The following is a 23406-nucleotide window of genomic DNA, read 5'->3' on the forward strand; positions in this document are numbered from 1 at the left end:
GTCCTTAATTTTTATTCTAAATAAAATATTTGCTTGGCTAAATTTACTTGTATTGGCCTGAAAGTGGTACGAAGCTTCGTGCTCGAAGTGAAATCTAGTCCTAGATAGACCTCAGTAAAGAAACCCGAATAAACATATATTCCACTAAGGAAGTTTGGGAAAATTACTAAGGTTTTTTAATTTAAAAAATAAAAAATATTTGTGGTATAATTTTCAATATGGGCATCAGATCTACTTCTGTTTACTTTTCTTTAAAGCTTAATTTTGTCGCAATTATTTATTAATTCATATTGGATGTGGATACAAACAGGGAATGGGGCAGCTCAGCTGATGGCAGGGTAGGCCCATAGATAGGTGAGGAACATCAGACCAAGCCGCAGCGCTGCATGCCCTACGATACCATCTCTCCCGTCCAGAATCGCCGAAGAAGCACCTGGTTTCTAATTTCAATATAAAATATTATCCATGTACATTGAGTACACGTAATCTAAATGTAATCTATGGATTCTAAGCAATAAATTTTCGACATTTCCCAATACAGATATACATACATACAACTATAATATATTAGCATTCAATATATTTAATTTCATTATATTTATTTCCACCATTTATATTTTTGATTTATTTATTTATCTATTTTTTTTTGGAAAGATCTGTATTTGAATATTTGTCGAATTGTCATAATTCATAAAAGCCGGATTAGAAGCACCCACGAAATGCAATTGCTGCTCTTCCCAAGGAAGCCAAGTCTTCCTTCTTTTAGCTGACACTTTAATATTGATTGAACTAAAAGTTCAGGTTCCAAATTTCCAATTTCCTTTGCATTTGCCGTTCAATCGAGTGCAGGCCAGAAGTACGAGAATTCCATGAATTATTTAGCCATTGCAGGGCGACGAATTCTTGGTGTTTAAATAATTTAAATTTGGTTGCTTCTTCTCGAGTGGGCTCGGGGTGGTCTCGGGGTGGGCCCGGGGTGGGCTCGGGCTGGTGGGTGAGCGAATGTCTCTGCCAGCCATGGCTTGTTTGCCTGCTAATTGCTCCGCGTTCTGCCTCGGGCCTGGCCAGTGCTCCATCGAATCAGCTCGATGTTTCCGTTTCCGTTTCTGGTCCTGTTCCTGTTGGTGCCTCTAACTCAATTATGCACTCATTAAAAGCATATTTACATGGCTCTGTGTGTGTTCGAGGGCGCTCGTTTGGGGAGAGCGGGAAGTAGCCGCAGAAAGCCGAAACATTTGTGGCCACAGAGTGTGTGTTTCTGGCAATTTAATTAAAAGCGTACGCTTGATGCCACGCCACAGTACAGCAGTTCTCGGAGTTTTAGATACAAAAAATATAATCAGCAACTGGTGGATTCGAAATGATTCGTAATATCAAAATTACTGTCGTACTTACCAACTCTTAGCTGGAACCGGAGAATCCCTCAATCCTATGCAAATATTCCCTCGAGAAACTAGTGCATGCAATGCCACAATTTTGGACGTGACTTGGGGATATTTTGGGCCAGATTTAGCTAAATGCTTGGAAATTCGAATGAAACCGTCTTGTTCATGGCTTTGCATAATTTTTGGGCTTTATTTGAATCCCGGCAAACATCAACACATAGAGCCAGCAAAATGATACGGCGTGGCCCGTGTGGTGGCGTCAGTTCACACAGATACAAGCACACACACAGACACATACAGTCTGCTGCTGTGTTGCTGTTGCTACATGAACGAGTTTTGTGGGAGGCAGCAATTATGGTTCGTTAGTGTGTTCGTATTTGAAGTGTGCCACAAAGACAAGGCCTGACGAGAGGTGGAGAGCGGCAACAACAAGTGCCATAAAAATTAAGTTAATAAAAGGCAGCAAGGAGCCGCTTTGTTCTCGTCCTGGCTGCGGTCCTGGCTAGTTTCTGTTGTCGTTTCTCTGAGCGTGTGAGTGTTTGCCTATTCTATTTTGCTCTTGTTTTTCCTTTTTTTTTTGTTGCTTCATACTCGTACTTCTGCCATCCCTTCCCATCCCATGCCAGCCGCCCGCTCTTGTGGCTTGTGCAGCGGTTGCGATTGCTGTTGTTGCTGCTGGCAGGTCGTGGGGTTAATGTTGCTCTCAACGTCCTTGGCACGACCCATCTATTGTGAGTCGGAATCTTGAAGCGCCGCCCTCAGCGGCCTGCAGTGGTAATTGTTTTTTAGGATTCGCCAGCAGACCCTCGTCGAGCTCCAGTCCGACTACCAGTGGCAGTAACAGCGCCCCACCCCCCCCAATCCACTCATCGCAGTCCTCATCCTGCACATTGTGGCGGCCTGACCTCGCTTTGCTCAGCAGCATCCCGTTCTCGTTGCAGGTACCTACTTCTTGCTGTACGATTTCATCGATTACTTCGATAAGGACGATGCCACCGCCCTGCCGCGCGACAAGTATCTGGAGATTATGAACAACATTTTCGGCAAAGCAACACAGGCGGAGCGAGAGGCCATCATATTCCAGGTAAGAGTGCATGCCACAACAGGCAATGGCGCACCTATGAATGCAACCGACATACCCGACAACTGCATTCGTTCATCGGGCGGGGAGGGGCAGTAGTGTCCGCATGACGCTGGTTTGATGACAACTGCAGACTGCGTCGCATGTTGCAACACGCGGCTGCCACATGCAGGCAACGTCGGAAGCCTGATTGAACTGCACTCAGGGGCTTTATTCATTTAGTTTGTCCTGTCGCCAGAAAAGCTCGTTTTGCAGTTCCATGCGTCACTTGTAGATATGGATGTGACAGCTCCAGGATTGGCAGCCCTGCAGGAGTGCCTAGAGTCGAGATTAATCGAGCGGAAGTCGACTAAACAGACAGCTTAACAGCCTTACATAATGGCCATGATTGAGTTGGGGCCACCTCCTTGGGGCTGCATTTTAATCCCTGCTCTCTCTCTCTCTCTCTGTTCACAGTACACCAGCTGGGAGGGCAATCCGGGCTATCAGAACCAGCAGCAAATCGGACACGCCGTGGGCGATCACTTCTTCACCTGCCCCACCAACGAGTATGCCCAGGCGCTGGCCGAGCGAGGCGCCTCTGTGCACTACTACTTCTTTAAACATGTGAGTAAAGGGGATTGGGGGGCATACCTATAGAATGGTTAAAGAGTTTCAAACGAAAATATACTGCAGAGATCCGGAACTTCATTACACAGTGGTTATATTACGTATACGTACTCGCTTTTTGTCCGAACGCGTTCCACCGTCCACTGCCGGCAAATCATTAAATATTTCTCAGGCTCTGACACGTAAGATGGCGTTGAAGCGCGTGCGTCCAATCGAAATGCGGTCAAATGGGGCGCAAGTGGCGCGAAAGCAAAAATGCATGCGAGACCGGAGGAAAGGCTGGCAACTGCAATTTGTTTGTCATTAAAATTGCACACAAGGCTAATGGCGGCCAGAGGCCGGAGACCCGACCGGAGTGGAGCGGAGCGGAATCCTCCCGCAGCAGATACGAATACGAATACGACTACAGGGCATGCCGCAGGGCGGCAGCGGAAAATGTCAACGTGACTGTGTCTGCCTTAATTATTAATGTCGGGCTGATGGGCAGGCTATGCCGGGATCCTGAGTGCCGCCGGGGGCCACGTAAGAGCAGAGCTTGCGGCTAATCTGCAGAACACAACTGAAAGCGAAAGTTTTCTAGCCGGAATGGGGTCAGGTGCATGTCACAGATGAGTGTGTGCCTCCGCCAAGAATAGCTCGAGCATAGAAGACAATCCAATCAGTGTTATTTATGGCCCCCATAATTATTGTAAATTGTTTGAGCAAAAGTTATGGAACCTTTGCCGCGTAAGGTTAAAGTTTAACTTTAAAGGTTGATTTATTCCGTATCTTGTGGTTCGTTTAAAACTAAAGTAAACTGTTAACTTTATGGCTACAAACTACACTATGACACAGCATTTTTAGTCCCAGAACCATACAGAATTTTTCTGATACATGTGGGGCTTTAAAGAATTTTAAATATATGGGAATGTTCAGAAATTCTGTTAACGATGGTATCTTCATTTCATATCTTCGTCGGGTACTTTGGATAGATCAAAAGACGCTACATTAGAGCCTATATTAGAGATAAATGCCTTTTATAGACTAGTAAACTGGAAAAATATTAGAAGGAACTACAATTATTTTCTTCAAAAGATCATTCACGACTTCCCAAGCCTTTTTCCGTATCATAACTCTTCTAGAAAATCTTTTGGTACCCGCATAACAAATAACAAAAAAAAAGCTAATGATCCATAAATTAATATTGCGTGTCTTGGACTCGAGCCGTGATGCGGTTTTCCGTTGGTAACAATTTTATTATCCACTTAATCCGTCAAGCTCTTCGATTGCGATAATACTGCAATCTACGAGTGTACGTATACTCGTATGTATTTACCCTTAAATTATAGTATTTTGTGTGATTGTCATGATTGAAAAATCACCGCCAGTTGATGAAGATATTGCCGTGTGATATGGCCACTGTGGACAGCGCGTGCTCCGATTGCAACGGCTGCTCTGCCACGGCATGCCACCTGTCCGTGCGGCTTTTTCAATTAATCAAGCAATTTGTTGAAGACAGCTAGAACGCGTGCAAACCATTTGATTGGACTTCATAGTGTCCCAGTGCCACCCATCCGGGGCAAGGGTCGTGTTGTCGTCGTTTTCGCTGTTGTTTCATAGTCGTTTCATCGTTGCTGGGGCGGTGCTGGCAGGCAACCTTGGCCGCCATAATTATGGTAACCAAAAGTTTCACGCAATACACACCCACAAACGAATAAACAGCACTCACATGCTACACCCACACCCCCAACTTCTGGCACCTGGCACCAGGCACACACTCATACACTCCGTCGCACAGCGCCAATTAAACTACACGCACTGCCTGCCAAAAAGGAGCTCTGGGGCCAGACAGTGGCAAGAACCAGAAACAACAACTTAGGGGGAACAGGAGCAGGAGCAGTAGCCATCCTTACCGGATCACGACCCACTCGGGCCGCGCAGAGCTAGGTGAGGGGGTGGAGGACGAAGAGGATTCAGGGGCAGAGTCAGAATCGACTAATGAAACTTCAATTTACGAGGTCACGGCCCGCATGGCCTGCACGTGTGGGGCATAATTTCCCTCAGTTATTTGTTTAAACGACTTTGGCTGCGGTTTCCACTACCGACCGTCGTCTGTCGATTGCCGATTCCCGATTGATATGAACAGAACAGAATAAACCTGAATCGGCCTAATGATTAACCAATACGCAGTCCTCACAGCGCGTATACGCAGCGTGGACGTATTGATTTCTGTGCGTTTACCTGAAGTCTGAATAGAAATATGTATATCTACTCGTATGCGAGTATGTATGAATATAATTAGGAATTGAAGTCGATATTGATTGGTGATAAATGGTAATTTTACTGAAAATTTGGTTCCCAAAATCAGGAAATATTACTCATACGCCGTGTGCCACACTTCTGGCTGTTGACCCGCTGCTCTTTCCAATTGATATCACAATAATGCGTACTGATTGGTGCAGGGTGCGACGGTCGACGGGTCAATGTCGATGCATTGTTTAAATCCAATCGTCTGTTAATAATCCATTGGCTGAATCAGGGGCAGCTCCGGCGACAGGGACAGCGCCAAGCCCAGAGACAGTGGGACTGGTTACGGCAGCAGCAGTTGGCAGTCCGGAGCTGGCTCCTAAATGGAAATGAAAGCAAATGAAATTAGTTTTAATTACAACCGTCAAGTTGCCGCAACAAAACTCGTAACTCACTTTGCCCATAAACGAGACGAAGAAGGAGGAGCCGGGCCGGTCCGGTCCGGTCCGGGCCGGGTCGAGCCCGGGTCCAATAAGAGTGACGGGGCCACGATGGGGCGACGAAGCATGGCAAATGGGGTCGCCAGCTGCTAAAGTGCCTGCCAGATTGTCTATCTGCTTGGTTGCCACTGGGGCCCCCAACATGCTTGACTGACCAGCCACTGCTCCTCTGCTGCTCCTGTTCCTGGTCCTCCTCTGCTCCGACTTCTCCTGACTACTGCAGCGTGCAACGTGCCTGGCACTTAAATAAGTTTTCATATTCCACTCCTCCCTACTCCATTCTCCACCACTTCACTTCACTTTCCTCCTCGCCTTCTTGCCTTCTCGCCTCGGACTGCGACTGCGACTCCACTCAACTAGACTCGACCGTGGCGTTTCCCATTATGACCTCAGAGTCCAAGTTTCTCTGCTGTTTGCAATTTTGCGCTTAAATCAAAAAAGTTTATTTTCTGCTATGGCTGCGTACAGTTTTTCATTATTTGTGCGAAAAGGCACAAGGCAAAAGGCGAAAGGCGTGAGCAGGAGCAGGAGCAGGAGTACAGTACGACTTATATATGCATGTGGAGACGTGTGTCCCGACAGCCAACGGCCAAGTCGCATAAATTTCCAACAACTTGGCAGCAACATCAGCAGCGCACTACAGCCCGGCAACGGTTCCACATTACCAGAATTACCCTTGCCAGATCCCGGACACTATTCATTATGCGACTTGGCAGCTCCGGCGATGGCCACTTGGCTGCCAGCCTGTCAAGGTGCAGCTCATGCAAAGCCCGATTGCGGCCAGCTTGGGCTGAGGGGTTAAGTGGTCCACCCCGGTCTTACGGAACAGACTTACGGTCAAGTGAATCTCATTGGGCTGTTTTATGCTTTGCTTTACAAGACACTGAAGTTTTCAATGTACATTACCTAATTAGCATTTATCATGGGCTTAGTTGGCAGTCGGAAACAATTTAACAACAGAGAGAAACATCGATTTCTGACTGAATTATTTTTATGTAAATATGGTTAAACATCTCTACTTTCAATATTAAACTCCTCCCAAATGGCATACATATTTAGCATGTATGCGAATAGTTTACCAACTATTTCCTTTCCTTCCTACCTTTTTCATCGGGACCTTAGTGTTTTTGTATGAACAATATCCAAATATCTCATATAAAATGTAACATAATCAATACAATACAATCTATGTATTTATGTGTGTGTGTGTTACATGCTTTGTGACTGTGAAAGGTCGGCATACCGGATCATTAGTAAGAACAGCAATTTGGTCCAGTTGGTCCAGTGTGTTACAAAATATTGCCATTGGGCCATCAAACGAACAAAGCAAGAAACATGCGAAATGGTAGGGCAGAAAGAACAGACAAACGAATCCAACATGATAACGAAAATGTGCGTGTGAGCATGCCACAATGGCTGGACTCTCAATCACAAGAGGCCCGAGATGAACGAAATGAACAAAGGAAAACGCACAGAGAATTGGCAAACAACGCCAACAAACACATCGAGTATTGATTACGAGCCAAATGTTGAATATTCCGCTCATCCGAAAGTGATGATTAATGTCATCGCCCGATATTTTATTTTTGGTCGGCAATATTTTACTTTCTGAGCGTAAATTCTTGATAAATCGCGGTCCATCGTGTGCACTTTTATTTGTTGCTTAAGCGAGTGGGACGGGGTAGGCAGCGGGCTGGCCCAAATTAATATTACCTAGAAAAAAATGGATAGATGGATTGTCCTTACATCGGTATATATAATTCTGAAGCGCGGCTATCGTAATCAAATCTTTTTTTGTCTAAAAAATGAAATAGAATCATTATTTACTGTCGCTGATTCAAATCGTGCATGGCTAGATGCATCCTTCCTTCTTAGAATACGGATTGTGTATTATACAATTCCGCACGTACATACTAGTACTCCATAAATTGTTATATAAGGTTTAATTATCTGCCTTAATTAGTAAAGCTAGTAAAAAAGGAACTTGTTGGGTTAATCTAGCCGTAGGTAGAAAGTGTTATTTTAACGTGAATGTAATAAAGCTGTCTCAGCCTCATTCGCATGAAAGAGGAACACATGCAAATCATCATTTGCGTGTGCGGTATAATTGCCAATGTTGTCGCGTCAGCTCTGGACTATTAAGGGACCTGTCCCAGTGGGACAAATACGCAATGCTGGACCAGTCCTTATGCACACGCCGCATTTACGTGATGCTGGGGCACTCCCTACTCGGCAAATGCAATTGCAACCAGGACCGCTGCGCGATATGTACGATACGTACGAGTAAACAGGCGAGTACGCGGGGCCTTTCCTGCCGTGTCCTGTCAAGGGCGACAGGGCTTGGAGCTCCAGCTGACTGCCAGTCGACCAGGCATTTATTTATTTATTCATTCGTACGGTTTTTCCGCGGCGCCTCTCCGCGCGGCATGCTGCGACAATATTTGCCATTTGCAGGCAGCGCGAGCCAGCAGCCAGCAGTCGGCAGCCAGCAGCCAGCGAGCGGAGCAAAATCAAATAAATAAATAAAAAGGGTAGATGTTTATCTGCATAATTTCTGGCCGAGTTTACGACGGCAGTGGCAAACTGGGTAGCCGGGAAACTGTCGAGCTGGCGTACCTCTCTCTCTCTCTCTTTGGGTACGAGTTTTTCCTTACGTTTCCTTTCTTTTTTCCCTCTTTTCCAGCGCTCAAGCACCTCGCTGTGGGGCGAGTGGATGGGCGTGATGCACGGCGACGAGATTGAGTACTTCTTCGGCCAGCCGCTGAACAACTCTCTGCAGTATCGACCTGTGGAACGCGAGTTGGGCAAGCGTATGCTCAGTGCGGTCATCGAGTTTGCCAAGTCCGGGTGAGTATAGCACGAGCTTTTTCCCGAAAGCTCGCTGCTTTATGGCAGCGTCGGCTCAGCGAGTTCCACAACCAGCTCAGCTCGCTATAATGAAAGCTCTCCTTGCAGCAACCCCGCCCAAGATGGCGAGGAGTGGCCAAACTTCTCCAAGGAGGATCCCGTCTACTACATATTCAGCACGGATGACAAGATCGAGAAACTGGCACGCGGCCCCTTGGCGGCCCGCTGTTCCTTCTGGAACGATTACTTACCGAAAGTCAGGAGTTGGGCAGGTGAGTGGACGACCTTATGGGTCCCACTGGATTGATGGGACAGATGGTTAGATGGGCACACAGAAATCCAATTGAAAGAAAGTACAGTCATCGGTGGTTTCTACTTCTACTTCTGTTTCTGTTTCTGTTCGGTGTTCTTTTTGTGTTGCGTTGTGCTGTTTTCGTTTTGTGTAAGTTTTGCCATACCATTAACATAAATTTCGTATTCGCCACGATATATCGTAAAAAAGTGGCATTAAGCCCGCTAATGGCTGTCGGCGTCTGACAGTGCCACACCTCAACGCGAGCGTCTCAAAACGAGCTCGGATGATGTTCTCCGCCTGGAGTTCACTGTGGTCAGGCGAAACATTAAAATATGAAATGGACATCGGTTATTCATCGCAATGCATCGCTGATAATGTCCAGTACCGACTATCCTACTTCACGCTCAGCTTTCTTTGAACGCTGTCCGACGAGGCGTGCCAATTAGCATGACAATCCGTAAGCCGATTGCAACATTCATTCAAAAGATTGATGATTAACCAGACAGAGCTGCGATACACTTACCAAGATTTATTCCCTTCGACTTAGTGGCAGTCGTGAGTCAGAGTCTCGGCTCGACTGTTTCCAGCCTTATTCCGGTGAAAGATTTAATAGTTATGCTTTTAATTTATGACATTTATGCGCAGCAGCATTCGTCGCAGCTCGGAGTCCGAGGCCTTTATTTACGGCGCTGTCAGACTCCCAAAATGTTCGCATCAATCAGGGAAATGAGCTTCTAGACAGATCGGACGACTGACCGAGAAAGAAATGTGAATATGCATATGCCACTGACAGTGATCAATGATAAGTCCCCTGCTCGAAGTCTACTCGAAGTATATACTTATGTATGCAGAGCGAGAGGGTGGACGTCCGATTTTATGTCTGCACTTAAGTTTGTAAAAGCTTGGGGCCCATTAAAATAAGTGGACAGTTGGACGGTCTTTGGGTTTTGGGAGAAAGATCACAATCGTATTGGAGCGCGCCACAATGTCTGGTCCGGACCGGCATCAGTGGATGACGCTTGGTGGTTGGCGAAGCGGAGAGCACAGCCACCAAAGAAAATTACTAGCTCACCAATTAATAAAAACTTAATTTATGTTAATTTGCTGTGTTGCTTTTGGCTTTTGGTTATATTGGTTTTAGAGCTAATTTTGGTTTTACATAAATCCGATCGATTGATCCAGCGAACGGGTATGCAAATGATCCCTGGCGAAGGCGATGGAGCAGGGGCTAGTGCAAGCGCTTACTTCAAATATCTCTCCCATCGATCATTCGGCCCGGGATGGCCTTTCGGATATGACAAGCTCCACTTTTGATCTGGCTGAAGTAAAAGTTTCCACTTAGCACTCCCCAGAAGTGTAGAGAGAGGGGGAGTGGAGCGTCTCCCGCGTCGCGTCCCGTTTCTAGCAGAGCTCTAACCGCAAACCCAGGTCCCGAACCGGTTCTGGATTTGGCAAATTAATTAATTTGCATCTCTATATGTAGCGGTTTATTCTTTATGGTCAAAGCGCTTGCCAACAATGCTTCCCATTTGCCTTAATGGCTATTTAAAATTTCACCCGAAGCCCCCAGAAACCGCCGATCGCCGATTGCCGGTCGCCCATCGCCGCTCACCGATCTAGTTTGTATTAATCTTATACAATGGGAACTGGTCGCTCGTCCTGATGTGATACCAGACACGCTGGCACCGCCGTACTACGTCGAAATGTCACCAGCTGGGTCTGGATCGGGTCTGGGGGAGGGGGGGAGACTGAGATAAATAAGCGATTGCCATGTCATAACTCAGGCGCACGCGTGCTGGAGTAGAGATACAAAACGCTGTAGATACAATATCTTTTTGAATTTGTATGGCCCGTGTTGGTTAGCCTTTTCTCTTGGCTGCGGTTTCGATTCGATTCGTTCCGTGTCGTTTCGTTTTGGGTTGAGTGGATGGAGTGGATGGAGTTGGTGTTGCTGATGTTGTGTGCGTTTAGCGACACGTGTTTCAAATGTTCGATGTGGTTTAATTCGTACAGACTGTTTGCGCTGATGTTGTGCCAATTTATTTTTTTTATTATCTATGGTTTGTTCAGCCTTTTAAATTCAAATTAGCAAAATTAAATGCACGCGTCGCAGCGAGAGAGAGAGAGGGACGGAGACGAGCTCAAGAAATATGATCAATTTGGACATTATATACACAAATTTATGGCCCAACTGGCGGAAGATTGATTTTGAAATTGATTTGATTTTGCTTTGCTTTCGTTAATTTTAAGACTCTTTGCACACTTGCACCTCGTTTTGCCCACCAAGGTGAGGATTATAAATTAAGTCGTTGAGCAAGTCATCCCCGGCATTAAGCGAGTGTTCCGTACTCTTCCGTACATGTACGTATGCATATGTATTGTGTGTGTGTGTACGTGCTGCAGAAGACACTTGCCGGCCGGCTGAAATCCGATCCCTCCGATCAGGTGAAGGTGTTGCCGTATTATAAGAGTATGCCGGGGTATACGTATACGCATACGTATACATACACTAATATGTATCCGAGTTGTTGTGGCCAAACAACTTTCGAATGAATTAGCACACAACTTTTGACAGAATACGTATCTGTTTGTCTAACGATATTAAAAAAAAATATGGCAAAGCAGAGCAGACCGTTTTGTAGGAGTTTTGGTCAAGGTAAGTTCGCGTGAAGTTATCCTAAGTTTCCTTTCGTTTCGTTTCGTTTCTAATGCACCAACAATCGCACTAAAACCAACTGCTTTTTCAATATATCAAGATATATCTATATACTATATGCATACTCGTATCTGTATTTGGCTTGTACTGTAGGCTTTTGATCGGATGCAGAAGTAGTGCCACAAATTTTAGCAGCTGATGTAGGAGCGAAGATCATGGCGAGGCGACTCCTTTCACATACTCTTACATTTTGCCCATCTGATTCCAATCATTGAACGACCTCAGCCTGAGACCCGAACAGATTTAAACTCATTTCTCCCTCCTCTGTTGGCAGGTACAGGTTGCGATGGCGACTCGGGAAGTGCTTCCATATCCCCCAGGCTGCAGCTCCTGTTGCTGGCTGGACTGCTCTACATCGGTGCCGCCTTGAGAACCAAAGGAGTTTTCTAAAAGAAAACCATTTCGGGCAGTACCCACTCACACGAATACACACGAAATCACAGCCACACCCACACACCCACACACACACAACACACACACACACCTAAAATTAAAACACATATATTATTAAAAATTTAGCAAGCGGAGAAAAACCCGAAAATGTTTATGTAAAAGTACGAATAGCACCCGGAAACGCAGATTGTGCAGCAAATTTGTTAACGGAAGAAGACAAAACCTAGTAGAATCGGTTAGAGCCGATCCAAGGATAACATTAAATGGCGATTGCTGAACCTTTGTAAATTGAACAAAAAAAAGAAGGAAATTAGAGCTCTCTGCACCCCCCAGAAGAAGCCAGCTAAATTTTGCATATCACACGAGAGTCTGCCGAGTGGAAATCTGGCTGCTCTCCAGACCGGGAGACACCCAAATTGTTTTTGTGTAGTACGACGCTGACGCTAAATTGCTTGATTTGTAGGAACCTGGCCCAGAGACGGAGGCGGAGACGGAGACAGTAGCCAGTCTCCAAACAGAACTTTTGATAATTGAAAATGTTTGTCCTGCCCTCGGGGCAGCCTGAATATGTTTACATAGACTGGACACAGGAATACCATTCCATTCGCCCGTTCGACAGACAAAACCAGACACTTTTTGCCAGAGGGCGTGCGAGCAGAGCCACCACGCCCACACCCATCTTGAGCGCATTTAATGGCACAATTTTTGCTTTCAGTTCGGAGGAGTCCTTGTCGCCTAACGATGTTTGGCCAAATTGCATTGGTTTCATATTAGGTTGAGGGGTCACTTGGTCACTTGATTTCGATTTGCTTTCCCAGGGAAACCACACAAATTGTAAGCACCCAAGATTCTTATGAGAACAACCAAGTGGAAATTTTTGGAAAACCAAACAAAACCAAACAAAAACTAAAAGAAAACACATTTGTATTGTACAAACGATTGGCGTTGATTTATCGGAAGGAAAGAAAAGGAAAATGAAAAAGAAAACGAAATTAATGGATAGATAAGATGGATGAGATAGAGATAGAGATAAATGAGACCCAAGTCCAGCACAACCCAAACAAATTTTTTGCAAAAATTAACAAAACCAAAACCAAAGCAAAAGCAAAAGCAAATTGATAAATTGTAATAAAGAATCGATCACAAAAGGAAGTTTAGCTTGGGGCGGGATAGAGGAAATATTTATATGGCAAAACATATCAGTATATTATATATATATATATACATATACATACAAACAAAATATATATACACGGAATATTGTATTTGTACTAAACGTTTTACAAATTGGCTTAGTGACAACCGGTGAAGAGGAAAAATTGAAAATTGAAAATTGAGAGATACTAAATAAATGATATGATTGGATAGTAATGGTAATTAGAAATTTTATACACTTAGTGAAATTGGATCAATGAGTAAACAAAAACAAATGTATTGTATAATGTATAATGATCAATAATGTATAATGAGAAACAGTGTACTTGGTATGTCTATACTCGTATCTATAAATAAATATTGTTCAAAAGTAAATCAAGAAAAATGATAGATCATTGTCAAACCCTAGAGTTCAGTGTGTGTCGCAGACTAATGAGCAAACCGTAATCGTAATCGTAAATGTAATCTGTAATCTGTAATCTGTAATCGTAATCGTAATCTGTAATCTGTAATCGTATTAAAGGCATATCAATATGTATTAACTATGAAACGAAAACGAAAACCTTTCGAAATTAACTAAGGTAAGCCACACTGATATTAATTAAGCTATTTTTATCAACTATTATTATAATACCACACCCTATCTGATAATACATAGATCAGCAAGTATTAGACTTATGAAGAACAGAACAGCAGCGGCACGACTAATGTAACATTAACTGTCTGCTAACATTTAAACGTTTTAAAACCAATTTAAAACCAATGAACAAACAAAAAAAAAAACTATACAAAAACTAAAGTCTAAAAAGCGAAACCCAAATGAAATGATAATGTTGTGTTGTATTAGGAAGAATTGTTGTCGAGTCCTATTTGAGCGATGTTCGCTTTCCACTGTAGCCACTACGAAAACTTAATGACACTTAGGACACTGTAGGCTGTAGGTCAACGGCAGGTCAGTGGCAGGTCAATGGCAGGCCGTCTTTGATCGGATAATGCCTGCCATACCGTCTCTGTTCTATTTGCCTCCGATACTACTCGACACCCAATGCTAGCACCGATAGCCACCACTTACTTCAGAACTCTCCAAATAGTTATGCAACAAGTGCACCGCGAAAACGAAAAAAACGAATTGTAAATCCATTGAATCGAAGGAGAATCGGCATGGGAATGGGAATGGGAGTGAGCAGATCCACAGGCCACCAGGCATTCCTAAGTTACAATCTACTTTAAATACTTCATAAAGAAATGACAGCCCAGGCCCACAAAAAACGAAGCAAATGCGACACTTTATTATGAGGACAAAACTTAAACAAAGGGATTTTTTAAGTACGAGTAAATGTGGACATTTATATTTTTATACCATGCAAGAAGAGAGACGAAAACGAATATGAATATGAATATGAAAACAAAACCGAAATTGCATTAAAAATATTAACAAAGAATGAACGAGGATTAACTTTAACTTTTTTTACTAAAAGAAAACTTTGTCTAAAACTGGGCGACTGTTTAAGTCCCCGAATAAAAATGTGAACAAACTCCAAAGAAACTAGCTTTAATCCCTCTTCCCTCAGTACCCCAACCTTCCCAATGATTGCACCATGTTCGCCTCAAAACAAAGTAAAAAAAAAACAAAAAACAAAGAACTAAAACCAAAAAGTAAATGATTAAAAAACCCAAGACTAGACTTTGATAGTTAATCAATTTTGTAGCGAGGAGTGGGCCCTGTTCGGAGGGCCAGGGCCTCCGGCAAGGCCAAGGCTGCCCGGGCCGCCCCCATTTCGGCCAGCCTCCAGGCCGGCTGGGAGCGGGGCCCAGGCGGCAGCCTTGGCTTTGGGCCCACTCGGGCCCAGACCTAGGGTTAATGAGTAGTAAGCGAAAGATATGAATTTAGTGTGTATTATGCCTTCTGCCTTTGACAAGAGAAACAAGAGAAACCTATTGAATGCACGATAGTTCATTCCACGACTATGTTATCGTTATCGTTATCGTTATCTCAATCGAAAAACATTTTTCCATTCCTTTCGCCTCACCCGAAGTTAGGAATATTTTTTTGTCATTTTGCATGGTTTTCGGCTCAAGCCAAAGAATTGACAATATAATATTTCGCCTTAGAAGCAAAGGAGCAAACGAATGAAAGACAAAATTCCAAGTGTTATGCTTATAGATCTAAATTTTTATATATGGACCTGGAAATATGGACATTCCGCAGAGGCGCACCACTCGTATGCCACTTTGTATGATTTACACAGTTTGTACTCTTCGTTGCGGTTCTTCCAAGCCATCTATATAGTGTACATACATAGTACCTATACACACACACCACACACAAACACACATACACGTCGCAGTGTGCTTTTGCTGTAGTAGTCTGCCAATTGTAAAAGAATTTATACGAGTATATAACACGGAAACGGAAGCACACAGACACACCCACACACACACACACACATTATGTATTCCAATCTATGATAATAATGAAAGCATGCTGGTCACACACACAGACACAGACACACACTCACACACGATCAGTCTTTAATCAGATACGGCACACATTAGGCACCCGAGCAGGATATCGGATCGGGTTTGTGTTTTGTATAGACAACAACAGAAATAGGCATAAACTAATACAAAAACCAAAAACATAGTTCAAGTTTTTTGTTTGTTGTGTATTAAGAACAAGTTAAAAATTATATCAGCTACGACATCTGATAATAAAATCGAATATAGGTGGTAGACAAACTCTCTGTACAATGTAATATGTTGATTGCTATACAATACAATAAAATACAATACAAAACAATACAATAAACTGTCGCCCACACCCACAAAACCACGCCCTCAAACCACACCCACACCCAAGCAGAATCCGAAAGAGTATTATGAATAATAAGAAACGATACGAGTAAAACCAAAATACCAGATTACCAGGCACAGAAATGCATTTGAAACCAAACCAATTCTCACACTTAGCGTTAAAATAAGAGACAAAAAAAAAAAAATAAGAGAAATAAACTTAGAGAAAGATTTAGCAAATTGAATACAGTTTTTTATGTATAAAATCAAATACATATCAATATATGGCCTATTGTTTATTTAGTTTAATTATATATACATATACTATGGATAGCAGATAACGGATAGAGGATAGTGGATAGCGACACAAGCGGGCGCGGCGCGCAAGTATGGCTCTGATTTATGACTTTTTAAGTAGGCAATTTGTATAAATTAAGCAGCAAAAACACAAACACTAAACCAGGCAGAACAGAACAAAACCGAACAGAACCGAACCGAAAGCGGGAAACAAAACAAATTGTGGCTAAATATGTGTTCTTACTTGTTAGTGGTAATAAAACAAAGCTAAAACTTAAAAGGTAAAAAGGTAAAAGTATCTGTAACAAAAGTATCTGTTACATGCATAAGTAAAGCAACTTTAATTAAGCTGTTAGCTTTTAACCATGCCAAGCATTTTGCGTTGACACTTCTCTAATTTGACAGCCCATCGGACCATATACCATACACACTCGTACATATGATTTCCTGAGATTAGCTTTTATCGCAAGTTGTAGTTGCCTTCAAATATATATACACACACACACACACACCAGTAATATGTAATACCCATCCCGAGCTGGCATCAGCTAAGAATAAGAGTAACTAAAAATAACAGATGCTACAGCTTTTGCCCAAGCAAAAGAGCAAAAGTCAAGAGCAGATCGAAAAAATTAATAAATTGAGACTCATAAAGTTGAACACACACACACAGACACAGACACACACGCAGCCAGATGGCCAAATGGCTAAATGGCTAAAATGGCAGATCAGCTCAGAGTTTGGTCCTCATCTTCTGTTTTGAATTTGAATATCGTTTGACGACGACGACCGACCCGACGCATTAGTATGCCTCAACCTGAACACAGCTAAAGCGGAACAAAAACAGAGTTCTACTCGTATTATGTGTACCAGTATTTGACGATGTTCACGATGTTTTGTGTCAGTACGTTGTTAAAAACTTAATTATAATTATTATTGTCGCAGAACTTACTTTAAACTAAAGCAGATGCGGATGCGGATTCAATGAGATGCAGAGACCGCGCATTTGACAGAGATACATATGCAAAGTATAATTGCTGTTTAAGATATTACCGTATATGAATAGATATATATACATATGGATTGAAAATTATGACATGAGCATACAAAATGTAGGGATCATTTTACTGAATATATATATATATACATACTATACTACATATACTCGTAATCGAAACCAAAATTCTGCTAAACCAAGAAACCAAACAGAAAACAGAAACCAGAAAAAAGACAACACAATTAAATGCTAAATGTAATACAATTGCTAAACTCAAGAGAAAGTAAGGAACTACGAAAAAAAAACAAAAACAAAAAAACAAAAATGTAATGTGTAACCAGCATTAAAGCAACATAAAGAAACCAAAATTTAAGTGAAATTATATTACGAAATATATTGTATATCGGTACAAGATGAATATAAGAAAAATACAAACAAATAAAACTCATGTATCATGTACTAAACAAACCCGAGCCGAGCAGTTTTTATTTCCACCTCCCGATCCATAGACCATCGATCAAGCGGGTCTCGTACGTCATCCATCCGCATCTTTAGTTGGAATCCGTTAGTTGGAAATCATCATCAGTTTCAGGAAGCTTCTACGAGTATCACTCTCGGTTTGGTGACTACTAATTACGGGCTACTCTGGCGTTACATTGAATCAATAAAAACCGAGATGAAAAACACCAAATAAAATCGCATATTTACGGCCGAAGCGACGGGGGCCCAAGTGAAGAAAACTTAATTTATGATGCAAATAAATTTACAATTATGCCCGTAAGCTCGCTGCTGCTTCCGTATGCCTGCCGGTGGTTGCTTTCAGGCCCCAAAATGCAAATTAATCAAGGCATATTAAAACGAAAGATGCCCCACAAATGCCCAGCATAGTTTTCCCCTTCCCGAACCCAAGACCAAGACCATTTGTCAATTTGTCAGGGCTCAGGGTTGGGTTTTACGAGTGCCCGTAGTGTCGTTGCTCGTAATAAGCTGGGTGCTGAGCCATAGTCCACCTGAGCACTGATGGACTTCCCCAGGCCGACTCTAACATACTCTTAAAGCAGACGAGAAGTTGTATCCTGAGAGACATTCGGCTATCCCTCAGGGACCAATAGGGTATCATTTAAGTTGTAAGCTCATTAAGTAACATATATTCATATTCCATTCCCAAAGAAGCACGACTTCTCCGCTTAGTAAGAGTATTGGAAAGAAGACGATGCATTTTCATTAAGGGTTGCGACCCCAGAGCGGCTCATGGGGTGGGGTGGGGCAAGGCGGGTCGTTTAGCATAAAAGCAATTCTGTAAATGCAAATTAGCATTGCAGTCATCTCAGTCGGCAGTCGGCAGTCGACAGTCGGCAGGAACTTTATTTGAGTACTCACTCGTTAAATCTCTTTTTATGCTGGCATATCTAATAAGCTTTATGCTCTTTCCCCGTCTTCTCTTGCAGCATTTGCGCAGCAGATAACCCGTGTGGCAGCCTCAACGTTTGTCTATTTGAGGACCTGGCTGATCACGGCCTAAATGGAGTGGGACCTACTCTGGGCCCTTTACGACCTTACGACTTTACGACTTAAGAGTTAACCAAAGCACCTTCCAAATACTTTCCACAAGAAACCCAGAAACCAAGAAAAGCAACAGAAAGTCTGATTGAACGATAGTTAGGCTAAGGACTGCAACCAGAGGATATAGTATGACTAGAGAGGCGAGAAGAGACAATAAAGAGGAGGATCTGAGATCTAAGATTTAGGATTTGAGACGAATTTAACAATGTTAATCCCAGGGCTTCGAAGCAGAGTACTTTTGTATGGCAGAGCGGAGTAGAGCAGAGTGCTGGACACCCTCACAACTCACTCACCGAATTCGTTCGATTGTTTTTCGCAAATGTTAAATACGTATACTCGTACAAATAAATATGTTTCACTTGATTAAGCTCCGAGTATTTCTGTTTTCAGCCGGTTCGGATCTCAGCGGCTATTACTTAGATTTAATTGATCCCCGGACAATCTCCAAGTGGAGTTAATCTGGCAATCGAATGGGCTTACACCCAGCAGCAGCAGCCTTCAACTTGGCATATGAATAATTTAAGATTCGGTGTATTAGTGAGTATGCCGTGCTGTGACTCGATAAACCAGGCAAGGCGAATCGATGAGCCATAGCCACAGCCACAGCCTCTGCGGGCGCAGACTTCTTGGCGTTCATTTTCATGTCCATTGACCCAGCGTGTCGCGCCGCAGAAGAAGCACTCGTAAAATAGCTATCGGAGGGGCAGGCCAATGAAAAACTCCAGCTGGCAGAGGCAAAGCCAGAGATGGAAAAGAAAGAGTCGCAGCTCGCGAATTTTATTTGGCCAGACCGCAGACCCCAGACCCCAGGCCACAGACCATAGACAAATGAGCCAGCGCACGGCGGAGACAACCAGTCACCACTCGTCGTAAATCTCTGGTTCGGTTTGGCACAAAGGCAGCCAGCTAATTCTTCAATAGAAATATAACCTGTTTCCAATTATCGTTTTGCATTTGGCTGAGGCTTTCGCCAGGGTCCAGGCACCACCACGGGCATCGCCACACCACCCGATACCCACCTATGTATGGTAATTTTGGCTGGACCGTGTAGAACCTGGGGATTGGATGGCTTGTGTGTCTTTATGAAACAAATTGTTAGTGTCAATTAACATATGGGATGTGGCCAAATGATGTTCCGATGCTCCACAGACGACAGCCGTGGCACAGTGACGCACAGTCGATGGTAATGGGAATGGGAATGGCAGGGCCTTTGCTCTGATGTCGCTGAACTAGTAAAAATAGAAGGGGATTCCGCGGGCTTGGAACCATTTAAAAATACTAATGACAGGCCCATCAATAACCGGCCCGGCGACTTAGTCAATTCCAATTAAATTTTCACAGCTTTTTGCGATAGTGGCACCCGCTTCTGCTCCGAGGTCACTGTTCCTGGCCCAGTGGCAGACCCAGTCACTGCCAAGGTACAGACACCTGTGAGAAGGTGTCAAACGGGCCGCGCTCATCTGAAACGAATTAGCAGACCTTTCCGGGGAAGATGAAGATCTGGGTGTAAGCCGCTGCCCAATGATGTCAAGCCGCGAGTGGGATGGGATTGCCCAACGGCACACTACCTCTACCTCTACGAGCACTACCAGCTAACAATAAATAGCCGCATCTTTATTTATAATTTCATTTATGGCCGCACTAATTCGTAGCTTTGCCTGGGCCCCAGAGAGACTATCATGAGTAAGCCAATTGGGCAAATATTGGCCTGTGTGGCATTGGAGTTCGCGTGAAATTGTCAACCGATACGATACACCGAGGATACGCCATCACCGGCAATTGAGGTAATACCTTGTGCAAATATTTTGAACCACCTTCAGCCGAATCCACATACACTGCTGTGCACTGCTGACGCAGCGGCCAAAAGCCGAGTTCAATGGAATTGTTGTGTCGCGTCTCAGAGAAATGACCTACTCGCCTCGAGCTCACACCCACACAACGCCCCCCAATTTCTGGGTTAAATTCGCCGTGTAACATGGGCCAGCTGCACGGGCTGACTATATTCAGAGCACACGCGTCGCGCTGCGTCGCGTCGCTCCATGCGTAGAAGATTCATTGCCAAGTTCGTTGGCACTTCCGGAAGGTCAGACAAAGAGATAATGGCCCACAAATCATAGCACAATTGTGTGACTGTTTACAGAATTGGCCACACTATATTCGTATATAGCCCAGGGTCGATCTTTATCTCTATCGCTCTCGGAGGTTGACACAAAAGTTTCTCGCCCCTTGTCACATTTGGCCAGGCCAACCCTGTAGATAACGCATTAGCGTTTACCGATTTGCATACGCTTCAAATCGCATTATGGCCAACACTTTCCCGGCTCCAGTCGTTGGCAGGCGTGTTTTATAAGTCAAATCGTTGTCAGCACTCACACAGATAAAAAAGTCAGTAGTAATTTTGTGCAGCTGCGACAGTATCTGTTGTACAAATTGTATCCTCTTTGAGTAACGTTTTGGAATTGGCAAAATTTTTGGTAAACACGTAGAACCATGCAGTGGCGTAGAGTGGGGAACTTGTACCAAGTTCTGAACGTCCCCGCCAATGCCAGCGATCAGGAAATCAAGCGCGCCTTCATCGAGCTGTCCAAAAAGTACCACCCGGACGCCAACAGCCAGAGCTGCGACCCCGAGCGGTTCTCGAGGCTGTGGGAGGCATATAATACGCTGCACAGGCCCAGAACGCGGAAGCAGTACGACAACAACTTGAACATAAAGCAGCAAAGGTACGTCCAAGCGGACATACTCCAGCATAACGTTTGCAGGGACTGGCGGCAGTTCCACACCCAGATGCGCAACAGGCAAAAGAGCAAATGGATGGGCGAGCGGATGGCGGCTGCACCTTTGGCCAGGTCGCTGCCCCTTAAATCGGCCGTGCAGGACCTGAGGTCTGGCTGTCGTATCGTGAACAACGGTACAGCACTCAGGTTCAAGTGGTGCTGCACTGGATTTAGCCTGGTCAGCGGACTCATCCTGATCTCCTTCAAGTTGTGGCGCGGCGATCCCTGGAAGGACCGGCACCCAATCCTGGTGGACACGAGATCCACGCCACTTCGCCGAGACGAGCCGCCCTCCAGCACCATGTTAGATCTCTTGTGGGTATGTCCCTAGACCACCCACTGGCGGGCTGTGGCCTGTCACCTGCCTTGTTCTATCTCTCTACCAGCGTGTCGAGGCATCTCATGCATATGCATGGGATGCCTCTATTATTTTGTTGGATTTCTAAGCGAAAAATATATAAATTTGCTCGTTAATTGTGTGAATCTCTCTTTAACTACAACATCTACCTCGCCTGCCGTCTGATTATGCATAATTTGTCATTCCGTCGGACAGGGCAGCATAACTGATCGCAGATCGGAAAAACGAGTTTCGCCCTGGCTGTGGCTACAACACGGTCAGACAGACTGACAGACAGACAAAGACCGCTTCTAGTTTAGTTTTAAGCTAATTAAGAATTATGAAACTTAGCGCTTTTGCTTTTCATGTTACCCTACGCGAAAGGGGGCATCGCAGAAGGCTGGCGATGTTCGAGTGGGTCCCAATAGTGCTTCTGTTTATGCTCAATACTGTTCATCGGATCTACCCTTTCAGAGGGTATCGTACTTCCCCGTTCTCTGTGACGCAAGTACAGTCCTCTCACCTATAGAACTTCTGATCTGAAATCTATTCAGCGCGATCCCGTTCGGCGTTCGTCGTTCGTCGTTCGGAGGGGCTGGTGGAACGCCGCTTCCGCGCCGCTTTTGGCCAAGCATGACCTTTCCTACGCTGGCGAACAGAAGATGGTCGGATAATAGATACATTTCGGCTTAAATATGTTCTATTATGATGCCATTAAATGGAACGTACAGTGGCAGCTGACGCTGGTGGACAGGCGGACTCAAGGCGAGCGACTGCCAACCTTGTCGGCTTGGCTTAATAGCAACTATCAATAGGAGTCTTCGCTCTAATCAGTAAGAAGCTTCTGGGCCGACAATTTACGGCTTGTTAAGCCGCCGGACCCCCAAAGACCAGACCACCTGGAACCGTTAGTCAGGCAGTAATAATACGTATACGTATAAGTATGTATAGTTTTGTTAATTTGACTATTGTATTCCCATTCCGTGTGCTGTTTTCCTGCCGTGTTTTCTGTCTGAAAGATATTGATAAATTATGATCTGTGCTTGGCTTTGATTAAGTTGTCGTTCGACGGGTCGAGAGGGTCAGGTTTGTTCGCGATCGTCGGATGTCAAACGGATGGGAGACGAGATCAAATGCGCTGATATAGTTAACAAGCGAATTGAAACTGAGTATTCCACTCACAAAACAAAAAAAAAAATATGCAAAAATACCCAAACATAAATCAATATTCGCATCGGGTGTCGATCCAAGCGATCCGAACCGATCCGACCCGAACAGGGCGCATGCGCAGCGGAGCGGCGCGATAAAGAGCGTTAAAATTATGTTCTGTCGCCTGGCCGGGCAGAATAAATACATACGGCATACAGATTGGGTCCATAATGAAGCCTATAAAGAGCCGGGCGAAATCAGCTCAGCAGGCGCAAAGTGAAAAAAT

At 44.3% G+C, this 23406-nt stretch overlaps 2 protein-coding genes across 9 annotated transcripts in view; both read left to right on the forward strand.

Moving 5' to 3' along the window:
- Positions 1-19224, forward strand: part of Ace (Acetylcholine esterase) — a 40842-nt gene extending 21618 nt beyond the window's left edge. For 6 of the 8 annotated variants that reach the window (XM_015181735.2, XM_015181733.2, XM_015181732.2 and 3 more), the window contains 5 exons: positions 2327-2469; positions 2923-3072; positions 8485-8648; positions 8757-8920; positions 11934-17762. In XM_015181735.2, coding sequence (XP_015037221.2) covers positions 2327-2469; positions 2923-3072; positions 8485-8648; positions 8757-8920; positions 11934-12049 — 737 coding nt within the window. In that variant the 3' untranslated portion in view covers positions 12050-17762. Of the gene's footprint in view, positions 1-2326; positions 2470-2922; positions 3073-8484; positions 8649-8756; positions 8921-11933; positions 17763-18742 lie in introns of those variants that run through there. The other 2 variants (XM_015181737.2, XM_015181734.2) reach the window with 2 other exon arrangements.
- Positions 19225-21201: 1977 nt separating this feature from the next.
- LOC6903952 (chaperone protein DnaJ) lies at positions 21202-22108 on the forward strand. The gene has a single exon (XM_002136529.3). It carries the CDS (start codon positions 21348-21350, stop codon positions 21963-21965), a length of 618 nt encoding a protein of 205 aa, XP_002136565.2. The 5' UTR covers positions 21202-21347; the 3' UTR covers positions 21966-22108.
- The last annotated feature ends 1298 nt before the right edge of the window (positions 22109-23406 follow it).

This window comes from Drosophila pseudoobscura, chromosome 2 (genome assembly GCF_009870125.1).
Source record: "Drosophila pseudoobscura strain MV-25-SWS-2005 chromosome 2, UCI_Dpse_MV25, whole genome shotgun sequence".
Classification (NCBI taxonomy): Eukaryota; Metazoa; Arthropoda; class Insecta; order Diptera; family Drosophilidae; genus Drosophila; species Drosophila pseudoobscura.